Consider the following 15,118-nt stretch of genomic DNA (forward strand, 5'->3'; position numbering starts at 1 on the left):
AAAGCACTGTGCCACCGCCGCCGTGCTCACCGTGCGGTGGTATTAATGGAGGGCGCGGCAAGTTGACTGGCCGGCTCGCTCGTCAGCCTGCACCATCGGTGATTACGTGCTAGAATGCTGTTGACTAAGAATAGGCGGCGCTAAGTTCAACCCCCCCCCTTTCCTTATTTCATCGAGGTATGAGAATGAGACTGATATGTAAACTGAACAAAAACTCACTCTTCCAGAATTGTGGTAGTGGCGTGAGATAAATGTCATGGAGTCATAAGAAAGGAATGCAAAAAGAGTGACCAAACCGGATTGGACATGTTCCTCCCGCCCTTCTACCTGTGCGTCGTGGGTTTGAAACGTGGCAATCGAATGTAGATACAATAGCTGCGTTGATGAGTCACCTGTTTTTCTCCCTCCTAGGCGTTTGAAATCGCACTGTGCTCCGCGTTTGCTCGAGAGATTAAACATTAATTGGGGAGGAGTTGAACTTGCGCAATTTGTGGAATGTTTGCGAGCTTTACCTGCCCGGTGTAACGCGGCGCTGCTGCCGCTAGCGAGTCGCCTGTCGGGTTTAACCCAGAGGCACACGGACTCCTCGCTGCCGCTTGCCGAACTTGCCGTCTCTTCGTCCCGAAACAACGCAGCGGGGGCCGAGCGGAAGATTACCGAGGGCTACACCGTCGACGTGCCGGCCCGTACTTCGCAAGCGTCGCCAGGGAGTGTGAAGGAGGCGCGGGCCGTGCCAGACCTGCGCTTGCGAGGGCCTCCTCTGGAAAATGGGGCCTCTCCTGCCAGCGTGGATTTAGTTAGGACATCACAGTTTCCAAGGTAACTTCTGCGTGTTGCAGATTTTTTTCTGAATACAATTCATTGCGCCTTGTTTTTTGGTTTGACGGACCGCATAATGCTGATGAGTTGGAGAAGTCGAAGCCTGTTAAGGATTTGTCTCAGCTTGAAAAGATTCTGGTGGAGAGTGTATAAGATATTCAGAGGGTCTACTGACCGATGTACCGATATGTCATTGTATGTTATAGAATAAAAAAAAATGGATTCTTACACTTGCGGCACATGTATCAAAGTGTGTGCCTGAGGACAATTATTCACGATTTTAACAAATTCTATTCAAGCGATGCGCCGATATTAGCATAAGGAAGCTAGTGTAACTTTACAAACGAGACGGCAAAAATGAGACGTTAAAGAATTGACACTCGGGTTGAATTGCCATTCTGAATCATGACAATTGATTTTCGAGGAGCGTGGAGCAGTTAAATTGTTCCCTGTCCAATATTTTATCCGTAAAACAGATTCTTCCGTTATTATTACAACTACATAAACCTATTATAACCTTGCATTTGTAAAACCATAACCAAGCAGCGAACCGCACTGGCGTTAATCGCCTGTGGTATGGCACCGCTGAGCGCTGCTGCTGGGTAGTAGTTGTGAGCAGAGTAGTAAAATGTGGCTTGCGTCGTTAATTACCCCCCCTCCGCCCCCGGGGCCACTTGCGACGGTGACGTGAGACCCGGGCGAGTCGGAGATCGCGGGGTTGAGGGTGTGGCTCCATTTCCACCGAACTACATTCTCTTCGGTTACCCCATTGCCACCACCGTGAGGGTCTTGGCGCGAGCGCTTCTGTTGCTGCGCTTGTGTTTTTCGCTGCTACCGACGCTGTTCGAAAGAAATTTCCGCTTCGACCGGCAGCAGACGAACGTGGATTGTTGTTTTTTCCGCCGCTTCGTGACGGACGCTGTAAGAATTTCGTTTTTCTGCGAGGTGAGATTGACAGCTTTCCTCGTTAGCTCGATGGCGAGGAAGGGAGGATACTTGCAATTCCATTTAGCCACTCGGTGGTTGAATGAGCAATAGCGCTTTACAGATTCTACAACATTCCGATTTCCGCGTCGTTTGAGAATGATAACGTCTGTCTGACCTAACGAAAACGTTGCCGACTCTTTAATCACCGACGACGTGTCCCAGGAGTTTTATCGTGAAGTTCATCTATGCTTTAACACGTCGGCAACTTCTGCTTTTAACTTTCTCCCGTTGTACCCCTGAAGGCCTCGGGAGCGGCACAGGCAACCGGGCTTGACTCGAAGCCAGCTGGAGGCTCGCTGGCTCCTCTCCGAGCAGACGCGTGCCGAAACGGAGGTGGCGAGCCCACGGAGCCGCGAGATTTACTCTGGTGACCGGCGCGATGTCCTTTCGACCGATTTTGCGAGCGTGAGCTCGTCGGTGGTCGACGGGACGGACGTGCGAATCTTGAATGACGCCGTTGCTCTCGATTTGCTGGAGGGGCAGCGGCGCGCGGGACGGGCACTGATGCTCAACGGATTTGCTCGCCACCACCACGGGGAGGAGGAGGAGGGGGAGCGAGAGGTTGCCGATCGCAGGAATACAGTGGCGGTGACCGACCGGAGAAAGCCGTCGACTAAAAACAAAGAGGAGGCGATTGCGCTGGCGCATGCGCCGCACGACTCCGAGCGCAGCCCTCCGCAGCGACTCGCTCGGAACTCGACACTCGCAGCTTTTCCGCAGAAAGAGCCGACCTGGATGGAGTGCAACGGTTATTCTCAGCACCGGCCGTCGGCGGCAGCGGAAGATTTCCATGCGAGGAATCAAACGGTTGTGCCGACCGGCCGAGATGGCGACGGGCTCTCCGGCTGCACTTCGCCGAAGCCCGGCGACAAGCTGCTGAGGTTGAAGGAGCGTTTGGGCAGACAGGCGCATCCGGAGCGTGGGAGACGCCCAAATGGGGAGGGGCCGAGGGTTGATGAGGACTTCTTGGCAGCTGTCGGTCATCATGTCCACGGCGACACGATGAAAAGTCGAAACCAGGCTGGCCGGTCGTGCGTCCTCAACAATGGTGAGTGTGCTTGGTCGCTGCCCTCGGAGCGTTACTCAAAGTTCAATGTATTTTCTCTTAGACGATAGAAAGATGAGTTATTGTATGGTGACCAAGTGGACTTGAGGTTAGACAACCTGAGCCAGTGCTGCTGAGATTCTGGGTAAGAATCCGAGTTTTAGGATTTCGTGATTCTCAGCTGTGCCAGCTCAGAGCTCTGAATTCTGAGCCACCCTCCCAGGAGAGGGGGAGAGACTTTAAGTTGACTTCAAGGAGAATGCTTTAGTGATATCACTTAAAAAAGTCAGGAAATCACAACTCTGATATCACTGGAGCTTCACTTACACCGTGAACCTAACGCATTCATAACAATCCTTTAAACACACTCTCAGGAATTGAACGCAGATTGGCGGATTTGTAGCTTTGTGCGCTTACCACTACACCACTGTTCGAGACCGCCTAGAACAATATCAATACATTAGGCTAAATGCTCTAGTTTGCCTGCTGCATTTGAGATAAGATTCGGGTTAGAGTTATGGTTATTTTCGACACTGAGTAATATATTATTTTTCGGGTGGTAAATTACCTTGAAGTCGCGAGTAATTTTCTTGAACGTCAATCTTTGACGCCAAGCCTGCGTGAACTGGGGGATTTTCACCACGATTTTTTCTTTGAACTGCTGTACACAGACATAGTCTCACAGTAAAACCAGACACCAGCTGAAAGGATGCAAGCAAAAAAAAAGATTCCCATTGAGAATCTTTCAAAACTCTCTTATTCCAAAAGAAACAAAAGCTACGCACTGTAATTCAGCGGGGTGCACATTACCGAACTCACTGGCCCCAAAGATTACGTGACAGCCCTTTTGTCAATCCACTGCTGGATGAGGGCCTAATCACACTGCGGGTCATGCGGGTCAATTTGACCATAGGTGGGGAGCATAGTACAGTACACGAAAATTATTTGCTGCACTGGCCTCTGCTGCTGACAACATATCCTGGCAGCAAGCAGCAGCCTACAGCACCTGCTATTCCTATGTCCAAATTACCGACAATTTGCCTGATCTTAGAAGCCTAAGCGGGCTTCAGCCTGGATAGTGCAAGGCACAAATACCTGTCACTAATGACACACACATTAACGATTGACCAAGCAGGCCTACGTCGACGCGGGGTCCTCCCCACAGCAGAAGCGACCCACACGGCATAAAATCTCAACACGGCCTCACCCGCGTAAAATCAAGGGCCGCCTGACCGCCTCACTCTGTCTCCATTGTCCCGCTGCTCGCAGGGTTAACCCAGGCGCTCGAGTCATCGCGAGCGACGACGGGGGCGACCGGGAAGCACGGGAAAAATCAGTTCTTGGCGGTCAAAGAAAATCACGGCAGGAGCGCAACAGGTACGTCCGCTGCCACCGCCGCTGCTGCGCTTTTAAAGGCTCGAAATTTATTTTCAGCCATTCCACAAATTAGTTAAGCACAAATCATCTGAGTAACAGGTATCGGGGTATCGTTACAGAGGTAATAATCGAAATGCATGTGTTCTTGTACACAAGCCCCCTTGTTCATGCACTGTCGGATGAGGGTTTGTCCGCGCCGTGCGTGTCGTGGAGAATAGGGCACAGGTCTGATTAGATTGTATTGGAACTGATCGTTCTGTTATTATCATTGTTACTTGTGCTCCGTGAATAAAATTTCGGGCTCTAGGATTGCCCAGCGGTAGCAGAAGTTCGTGGTTTGAATATGGCAGGCCACCCTGGTTAATACTGCAGGTGGATTAATCGTAAAATTGTACCCGTCGTCTGCTTCACAGTGGATTTTGGAGATATGAACCTTATGGTGGATCCCCGGGGTCCTGAATAAATGGAAGTCAAAATCGTAATAAATGTATTTCTTTTTGGCGACTCCGTCCCACCACGCACATAAACGCTGCGACCCACCTGGCGCGGATCATTCTGTTGTCATGTCATCCAAGCGCAGCGAGGACAAATGCGCAGAAGAAACAAAACTTTTAAACTTTGATTTGCGCATCGTGTAGAGCTCGTCGAGAGGAATAGATTACCGTATCGTTTGCCTTCAACAGACATAAAATGACGTCGCAACGCAGTTTATGTGAGAGCCGGGGGCTTATGGGACCCCGGGCTCCCGCCATAATGTTCATATCCTGACGTCCAAATTTTCCAAATTTGTTAAATCACTTCGTTGGGATTACACACAAACAGCAACAACATAGTCTCGTGACCTGTGAAACTGCTTGCAGACTACGTCTGTGAAAGACAGTGCCTCCCTTCCTGATGCCCTTGCACTATGAAAATGGCACGAATGCCAAATGTACACAATTCTAATTTTTTTCAATCTCACCACAGGCATGGGCCAGCCAGCCAGGGGGAACGTGGGTCAAGTGTCCACCAGAGGCCCTGTACCAACGCGAGATCTTAGCCTCATACAGGGCACCCAAGGTACGCGCACATCTCCTGTTCATCCCGATTGTACTCTATTGTGTGCTTTGTTGGCCGTACGACTGCCTTGTGGTCAGACGTTAAGGCAGTTTGTACGCTGGAAGCCTTTTAATTCTCCGAACAGCCCGTGGTCGTTGACAGTGCATTGTAATCGGTCAAGTATCTGTGAAATATTTTGGCGAAACAGTTGCAAGTAAGAGGCGGTTGTGTGTTCACGTAGATTGGAGGCGTGTGTTGGTCTGAATCGTTAATTCAGAGTGAGTGGCCTACATGTAGCTTCACTCCTTGATCTCCAATCCTGGTCGAGGACTCAGTCTACCAGACCGAATGTTTTGTCTCATCCACCACACTGGAGGTCACAACAACACACACTCATTCAGGCACTCACCCACTCATTCACCAACACTCACTCACATTCATTCACCACACTCACCCATGCACTCGCCACACTGCGGCACTTTGCAATCCCATTGTTTATTTTCCTAAGCCCTTTTAACATCCGTGCTCAAATCAAGAAACGCATTAACGCTTATTTATTGCGAGTGCTGTTTGTTGCTGGATGCTTGACATTTTGGTCCTGTGCTCAGCAACTGACTTGCAAAAAAATGATACCCCCCCGGCGGATTTACGTCAACTACCCACCCCAGCATTAGCAACAAGAGGTTGTGAACGTGAGCGCTTGCACCACGAAATAAACACAACATAAACATAGAACGCTCACGCACGGACGCAGACGGACTCGCATCGTTTCGTTAATCTTCATTAACCGCTCAGACTCGGCGGCGACCTTCGCCGGACGAATTGTTTGCAAAAAAAGTGTCCTTTTGGAGTCGCGCCAAGCGCGGTATCTACAGCCCCAGCTATAAATAGCAAATGGCTCTGCAGTGCACAGGCAGCTGGGCTCCTCAGCACCCCCCTCCACTCCAATCGCTCCTATCACAGTTTCCCTTCCACCGTAACTGTGGTGCGCTTGGGCACCGGCATCGTAGTTTTTTGCGGCGCTGTGCCTGCACTCCGGCGCCTGGCGCCAGCAACCTTTCTCGCCAGTCCCAAGTGATCGTCATCATCGTCGTTATCAGTCATGGTCCATCCACCGCTTGATGAGACCTCCACGCCGTCGCCACCCCTCACAGTCCACCGCTGCCACCGACCATTTCGCTCCTGCACAGGAAGTGATCTTATTGCTGCTATCCCGGCGATGGATATTGGCCCTCTTGAATGCGTGTTCGCTCCCTGCTTTTGACAAATGTGTGGTCATGTTACGCTTTGGATATCTGTAGGCACGTTACGCATAAAACTATGAATTCCACAACCCCCCCCCCCCTTTTAACTATTATATAATGCTTTTTCACAATATTCTTTAAAGGGCAGCGATTCGATGCATATTTTTGTTGATGAAAATTGATTGTTATCTGTGCGGGTATATGTATTGTGGAATAGCTCAACCGTTCCATCAGAATGTGGAATTTCCACCACCGGTGCGTGAGCGAAACGAGAGGGGAATTCCTTTGTGTTCCTTTGATCAGGACGCCACCTTTTTAGAACAATTTATTTCCCCATTTTCTCTCCACACAGACATTGATGCTCACATCTTTCTGGCCTTCATAAATTTGCATGTTTTTCTGGCCTTCAGCCAGAAAAACATGCAATTTGCTTGTATGCAAAAGGTGGTTTATCGACATAAAAAACCCACAGCAAGGAAGTCCTACAGCATGAGCACAATCGTAAGCATACATGTGAACCCCTTATGAGTGCTTACCTTATTACAGACCAATTCAGACGTTATTTTTCACCCCGTGCCCTTAAAAATCTCAAAGTTCATCCTACAAAGTCCCATCACAAGCGAGAAACGCCAATTTTTTTTAACTCAATTTATTTTGTACAAGAATACGGGTAACCCGTATGGGTGGACAGGTATGAGTAAGTCTCAGCATACTTTGCATGTCAAGATGACAGTACCGTTCCTACCTATATCATGCACATGAGTGTGATAGCTGATGAGTTCTAAGTACAAGGAAAATTGCCTGGTTGATGTTGTTCACACTTTCAGCTGACGCCTATTTAAGGCTATGTGCATAATGTATGAACGAATTATAGTGCTGTCATCTTGACATTAAAAGTACCTTGATGCTTACTGCTGTGCATATATTCATTATATATTCATTATCATCAACATCATTACCAGCCGTGGTCAATCCACTGCTGGATGGATGGAGGCCTCCCCAATTATCATCTGCAGGAAATACTGTTCGAGTAATGCCCTTGCAGAAGGTATAAATTAAAAAACAGCATTCTTGCGTACGCTTTTTTAAGAACTGGTTTTGTGTTTTGGCAACGCTTTCGTTACCGTTTCACTTTACGGCAACTCAATTTAAATGTTTTCCATCATCTGGCTGCGTTAATGCGACGGCGGCGGCGGCGGCGGCGATGGCAGCGACAATGATACCGCGCGCTCTTGCGCCTGTGACGTCGCTCCCGGGGCGCCAACTCTCCGTGCGCGCAGCACCTGTCGCAGCTGTGCACTTCTATTATCCCGGGGGCTCCTGTGTGAATGACGGCCGACTGCGTTGCACTCCCCCCCCCAACACCCTCCCTCCCCCTGCCCTGGGTTTCCTGTGGCTGAGAGTTTTGGTATTTTCGTAGTTGGTAAATCGCGCCCAGCGGACGTGGATCGAGACGCGGGCCGTTGCCGGCTTAATGTTTTAGCGTCACAACGGAAGTTTTGAGTCAACCGCACAGGTGCAGGGATTTTTGAGTGGCTCTTCCAGTTCAAGGAATTTTTTTTCCCCTCCCAAACAGTTGCTGAGCACAGGCCCAGTGGCCCACAATGTCCCAATCCTGGATATAAAAACAGCACTGTTAAAGTTGTAGTAGTTTTATTTGGGTTTCTTGAATTGAGCTGTGTTATAAGAGCTTGTAAATAGAGACGATGGCGAGGTAATTCCAAAGTTGAGCAGCACGAAGAAACAAGCAGAAAGAGAAGTGTTGTGACCTGCAGTGTGGTGGTTGAGTGGTTGAGTGAGCGATTGGGGTGAGTGTGTGTTGTTGTGGCTTGTGTTGTTGTGGTCGAACACCGTGTGGATGAGACTAAACGGTCAGTCTGGTAGACCCTAGTCCTCAACACAGGTGGCGGAATCAATTAATTAAATTCATTGGAAACAGTAGCCTTGGTAGGAGTGATAAAGAATGATCTGACCACTGGCTTAATTTCTCACTGAATATCGTGTAGCTGGTAGATCGGAGGTGGCACATGAGGTGTAGCCACAGGCATTGCGAGAGCTATACTGGATGTGGTGTTCCCGTTGCGGATACATTTTCCATATCCCTGACCTCGTACAGACCCAGCTGAAATTAGGCCCCTTGGCCCAGTGCGTTAAAAATACTACGACGAGATATTACTCGGGTGTTCTGCCTTCCAACGTTTCGATTAAAACATATGAGTCAATGTGGAAATGTTTTCAATCATTCAAGCTGTCAGGATGCTTTCTGTTTTTAGAAAATGATAATTAGAATAACCATTTACAAAAATGGGATGGCCACATTTAGATCATGTCAAGAAAGTAATGCAATAGATATAAGAAGGGGAGTCGGGCAAGGTGATCGACTTATGCCCGAGTTTCACACAGTGACACAATCCTCGACGAAGTGCCGTGCTCCACATTTCTCTGCTTGTGTGACCCGCTCTCTCCCGCACCCGACGTTCCTGACTCGGACCAGGACCCCGTCCGGCGTGGGCAGCGACCGACCGTACACGCGAGGTCGGCGGGGTCGGCCACCCCGCCGACGCCGGTGACCCCATCAGGGCTGCGGAGCTGAGTGTGCAGCTCCTCTCGGAGGAGGTGCAGGGCATCCTCGACGATCTGCAGCTGGACGCTTGCATCGGGGCATTCGAAAAGCATCCTGTCGCTGCCATCCCCGCCACAGCCCCCACCACCAGGCGGATGGTAACTGCCGCTCAGTTGTTTAATTTTTTCCAAAGCAATATTTTGTTCAACGTTAGAATGCACGGCACGCTCCAAGGGCACAGTCGGAGAAAGATGCAAACAAATATAACAATATACATTCAAACACATTGTGTCGTCTGTAAACGTAAGGTAAGAGTGGAGAGATGGTGAGTACATGAGTGGGTGGTAAGAGGTTCGTTGTTGGTTGCTCTATTTTTTTTGTGTTACCACTCCTGAGCAGGGTTGGGGGTGGCCATAGTGGTTGGCACACTGTACTGTAAATTTGGTGACCCAGTGTTTGATTTACAGCCACGGATGACATTGGTGGCGAGTTGGTATCAGCACCGGTCCTGGCCTTCCACCCCATTCGCCAGCTCGCACTGCGCCGTGTGGTGAACTCTGATCAAACAAGCCCCATGACTGACACGGCATGCTGAGCAGCATGCCATCATTGAGTAGTTTGGTCACACTTGATGTTGTAGAACAGAAGATAATATCAGCGTGTGTGTGTGTGTGTGAGTGCTTGTTAACAACACTTGCGGCTATACGGGGGATATTTGTCTTTGTCTATGTTTATAAGTGTGGATTTGTCTGTGTACGAGGACATCCGTGTGCGTCCAAGCATGTCCGTGTGCCTGTGTAGTGCATGCTTACACCGGTGTGTGTGTGTACATGCCTGTTGTATCACATTACATTGAGTTCTTCATGCAAATTGAAAGAACATTCGGAGAGAACTGTGGGGCTCGGTGCCAAGAGCCTGGGCATTATCACGAGATTGAGCGGCGTGCTTTTTTCACGGGGGTCGTACAACCGCGTTAATCGCGATGAGGATTTTTTGTGTGCAAAACAATATAAAATTCAAAACGTTCCTCTCTTCCCGAAAACCGCTGCGAGAGATCACAAGGGGTGTTTTTCCGCGCGTGTTGTCACGTGCGTCATGATGACTGCATGTTCTCCGTTAAGTTTGGAATATAATCGTTGTTTTTCCTCTTCGCTGTAATTACTGCGGGGTCAAAGGGGCTGTGCTGAGCCACACTGCCATGAACCCGTTGTGACTTGAGTTTGAATCACTGCCAAGGCTAACATCAGTGATGAGTGATATCTGATGCGGTCCCGGTGCGATTACTTTATTTCCTTCACCGAACCATGCTGGCCAGCGTGTCCAACCGTTATAACCTCCGATAAGCACGGTTGGCTATGTACGGTGTGAAAGAAAATCAACATACATCCATACAACACCCATGACTGATATTGGTGTTGGGGGGCCTTAATCCAGCAGTGGATTGGATTACCAAAAGACGTGTGAATTACTATTGTGTTGATATTATATATTGTACAGAAAAGAGGTGGCCGGATGTCTCAGGAGAAGTGAGAGCATTTAGCCTACGCCTCCTTAAGATTCTGGGTTTGAATTCTCGTTTCATCCACCGGTGATTAAACTGGTTTCTCAAGTTTAGCAAGTTGATTGTTTCCCCTCCTGTTGTCAATTACAAAAAACAAGCATCCATTCAATTAGGCAAACACAAAATATAACACATTCCTGCGGAGAGAGCTGGTAGGAACGTTGGGTTGCTCGGTCAATGGCCAGGGTCAACGGCGGCAGTGGTGTATTCCGCAAATTTGCCCGATCTGTGAGGGCGGGCACAAGCCGGCGTGAGTAGGTTAAACGTTGAGTTTTATAAGGGCACCACGGGGTGACCAGCCCCTCCCCACCCAGCCCCACGCCTCCCGCCCCCCACCCAGCCCCACCCAGCCCCACCCAGCCCCTCTCCACCCAGCCCCACCCCTCCCATTTTTGGATGCAGGACAGACGGACACAATAATCCCCTGTGGGCTGGTGTAACCAGGAGGTTCCTACCAGTATTAATACAGAAATATTTCCAGGGTCATTTGACCGGCACTGATCTGAGCGCTGATGTGGCTTATTACAGCGGACAACCAAGGGCACGCCGTCGAGACGGCTCGATCAGGACGGCGCACAGGAGGCTCGCGACGCCGGGTGGACCCCTACTGCCGGTTACACCGATGCCACGGTGCCACGGAGTGCCGACGGTCGGCAGCTGCCGGACCGGCATAAGCGGCGCGCGGAGGAGAGGCGTGTGTTGCGGCGGGCGCCGGAACAGCGAGGGGAGCCGGCACATCTGCACGCGCCGCACCACCACCACGCCTCCTCGGGGCAGCAGTGGGGGGTGGACGGTGGTGGCGGCGGTGGCGGTTTCTGGGACGAGGATCGTCACCGCCTCGAGATGCTGGGACGGACAGGGGTCACGCAGGTGACTTATTTGGCCTTGTCGGAATGGCCGTTGTGGTAGCATTGGCAGCAGCGGAAGCAAGAGCATCATCAGCAGTATCATGATGATCATCAGCAGCCCTTTAGTATGGCGAATGTCCTCTTGGACGAACTCTTGGCTGCCACTCCTTCGTTAGTCTCCATTGGCAGCCATCATCCCTTCTTCTGCCCTGTCCCACTTTTCAACATTGTCCCTCTTGGTTACGTATGTTCTCTGTGCACAATTGGCTTGGCCACCTCCTAACCCTCACGTTTTGTCCGTTTGTCTTCTACCCTAGACCCAGTACCGCAAGTTGGCTCAACCGCCTGGTGAGTCTAACAAGGAGAACTGGGGATTCCGCTTCCCCGGCTCAGCGAATGCTGTCAACTTCCTGAACAATGGCCAGGTAATGGGTATCACCACCACGAGCGCCCTCGCCTCGTCGCCGGACTACCGCGACCAGGAACTCCCCCCTCAGCCGTACGGCTGGAGGCCATCCGATCCGGCGGAGCATCCTTCCTGCAGCTGCGGATCGAGACTGGACAACCCGTCCCCGCCCAGCCTCGTGGGGGCGTCGAGCCCCGACTCGGATTTCTTCCTGGGCCTTCCGTCCCGCGGACGGCGCGCATTCGACTCGACGGCACGCCACCCCGTCGCGCACGACGACGACGACGCCGCTCGAAGGAGGAGGAAGGTGGATCGCATCGAAGCGCTCAAGGTGACGGCGGCCCGACTGGCGAGCCGGCTCGAGGAGGAGGCCCAGACGCTGGCACGGACCGTGGTGGCCGGCGGTGGCGGAGGCAGGAGCGGCGAGAGCGGCGGCGGCAGCCACCGGCGTGGCGACGCCGAGGCACCCGACGAGTTTTGCCACGGCGCCGGTCGGCGCGACGGGCACTCCTACCGCCCGCCGAAGAATTACGACCCCAGAACGAACTACGATCCCGGGCCCGAGTACGAGACCTCGCAGGGAGAAAACGAGTTGATGCGGAAGCTGGAGAGGATCCTCGGCAAAGGTTCGGGCTCGCGGAAATCGGCGTGGGAGGAGCGGGTGTCGCCGGCGCCGCCGCGGGGCTCGGGAAGGAACGAGGCGGACGCCGCCGAGCGTTCCCCGCGGGAAGACTCGTACCTGCATGCCCTCGACGCCGTCGGCAGGTCCGTCGAGAAGCTGCGGTCGCAGAAGCGGAAGCTCTCGCCGCAAAGTCTCTCACCGCACAAGTTTTCGCCGAGCGAGTCGACATCGCCGGCGCCCGCAGAGGAGCCGCCGGCCGGCGGCATCGGCGCAGTCGTCCTCCGCTGGCGCGATGCGGCGGGACGAGGAGGCGGCGGTGGCAGCGGCCCGACACGCGACGCCAGCGCCGAAAAAAACGGACCGGCTCGTGGGCCAGATGCACAGCGCAGAAGGCGGAGCTCCCAAGTGAGTGGCTTCCTTTTAGTGCGCCGTGCGTACGTTGAGCCGCGGACCCTTTCCGACGGTTTGTGTCGGAGGGAGAGCACCCTTCCCTTTGCCGTCCGTTTTGTTTTACGCGTTGGCTCGCGAGTCTGTCGTGAGGGCCGCTTTGGGGGCGGCTGCGGCGGTTGTTTGATTTGTTGATTGCGATCGGATCGTCTGCTCGTGTTCCATGCATCCAAATAAATAGGACGGAACATAGCTGGACGGTACAGAGGAGGCGGAACATAGACAGACAGTACCAATGAGAATGTCGAAAAAGGACAAAACGTACGAGATGGAGAGTACACTCGAGACAGAAAAAATAATTGATTTTTTTATCAAATCATCCTGATCCTATCACATTTAATTTACTTTGGTGGGATGGGGAATCGTTTACTGCCTATTTCTTGCATTTATATTTATCACCCAGAAAAGTCTCATCGAGTCTCAAGAATACATTTGGATGTTTGGCTGGATTTCATTTTTTTTTCACATGGGAGGAAACCGGAGAAAAGCCATCACGCCGACCCGGTGGGGCGACACTCAACTCCCTGCAGCACTGAAGCTTGCAACGTGTGTCAAGCCCTGGTGTAGGGTCACCCATCCAAGCACTAACCTGGCTAAACCCCACTTAGCTTCTGACATCCGCCGAGATGGGGGGGGGGGGGCAGGCGCATTAAGGGTGATTTAGTCGTCATTTATTTTAACACGGCATTTGACCTCGCTGCCCGATTGCTCACTCGCTCGATCGCTCGTGTGTGCCGTCGTTTGGGAGGCCACTAGAGGGCACGGTTAGCTTGCAGGAAGGCAACACCCAGCTCACAATAATCCATTTCCTGCACCGCTTCGGCCAGATATGACCTCCGCGCTTCCTGCCCCTCGCAAGGCAGAATAATGCGACGCTCAGCAGAGTTGAAGCCAGACGCGAAACTGTTCGCCCTCTACGCAGAAATTCGCTTGAATTGTCACGCTTCTGAGTCGCGCGACATTACATTCCAATGTGGATTTTACATGGCGGCATCTAAATGTGACCGTGTCTCAAGACACGGTACAAAAACAGTGGGTCAATTTATTTTATGGAGAGAAGCGGTCAGCCATAGATCCATATGCGAGTCTGTGGGTCTCTCAATGGGAACCTGTAAATTTCTGGATCTCTGTGAGAGGCCTTGCAAAGAAAGGGGAGTTTTATAATGGCATTTCAATTGAACTTCATCTCGCAGTGGCCATATTTATTTCAGAAGGAGAATGATGCGGCCAGTCACAGGGAGAGGAAAACAAACAGAGGACGTTGTGTTGTGGCCCGTTTTCACAGTCTCATATTGTTTCTCATATTTTCTATTGACACAGCTTTGCCCATTACGCTACCGTAGATGTCAGTGTAATAGCCCTTGAATGAAAATAACAAGTCGGGGAAAGATCATGCTGCGTTGTCATGCATTGTGACGCTTTCCAGCGTGCGTTTGTCCTCTGCAAGTGCTGAATGAGAAGTATGGATGCTGTTTACAGCTGGGCAATGGCTGTTGATGGAATGTCAGCGTTTTATATTCTTATAATAATCTATAATTGCCTCTGACCAAATCACCCTGACTGCATGCCCCGATGTCATTGTAAACTAAGCAGGATGGAGACAAGTCCATACTTAGATGCGAGACTGCAAAGTGGGTTCTTGAATCCATCTGTGAGGAGCTTTCTGAGTGTCACCGCCTCGTATGTGTGCCTGGTGCGTGTTCTAGGGGATCCGGTTTCCTCCCACAACGGGAAGCCACATTCCCACGAATGATATTGCGCAAACATCCAAATGTAGCAGGAGCTTCCTGAGAAGCAGTCTTGAGGTTCGGTGACGCTTTCCTGCATAAATGCCATTGTTTTTCCATAAGGCAAGGGAAATGACAGGCACTTAATATTAATTCTTATAATTTCATTTTATATGAAGTCATTTATGCAATTGCATATCAATTATCCATTTCCATACTTAGATGAAACATAACCCAATTACTTAGCAAATAAAAAAATGAATATGTAAATAACGAGCAAAAATATAACATAACCAGAAAGAAATAATCGCAGAGAAAATAAATTAAAATTAAAAAATCAGTTCGGTCTCCATACCCAAGACCACAATCACAACAGTTTATCTAGATTTCTCCAGGTGGCTCAGCGGCTTGCAATCGTATCTTGGTTGGGAGTT

The 15,118-nt window shown here is 51.0% G+C and overlaps 1 protein-coding gene across 1 annotated transcript in view; it reads left to right on the forward strand.

Moving 5' to 3' along the window:
* Nucleotides 1–15,118, forward strand: part of LOC133341729 (uncharacterized) — a 30,833-nt gene that overhangs the window by 10,822 nt on the left and 4,893 nt on the right. Inside the window, exons 5-11 of the mRNA XM_061550385.1 lie at nt 636–819; nt 2,049–2,854; nt 4,121–4,228; nt 5,195–5,287; nt 9,005–9,231; nt 11,163–11,504; nt 11,800–12,915. Coding sequence (XP_061406369.1) covers nt 636–819; nt 2,049–2,854; nt 4,121–4,228; nt 5,195–5,287; nt 9,005–9,231; nt 11,163–11,504; nt 11,800–12,915 — 2,876 coding nt within the window. The remainder of the gene's footprint in view (nt 1–635; nt 820–2,048; nt 2,855–4,120; nt 4,229–5,194; nt 5,288–9,004; nt 9,232–11,162; nt 11,505–11,799; nt 12,916–15,118) is intronic.

This window comes from Lethenteron reissneri, chromosome 12 (genome assembly GCF_015708825.2).
Source record: "Lethenteron reissneri isolate LAM-NWPU_2019-01 chromosome 12, ASM1570882v1, whole genome shotgun sequence".
Taxonomy (NCBI): domain Eukaryota; kingdom Metazoa; phylum Chordata; class Hyperoartia; order Petromyzontiformes; family Petromyzontidae; genus Lethenteron; species Lethenteron reissneri.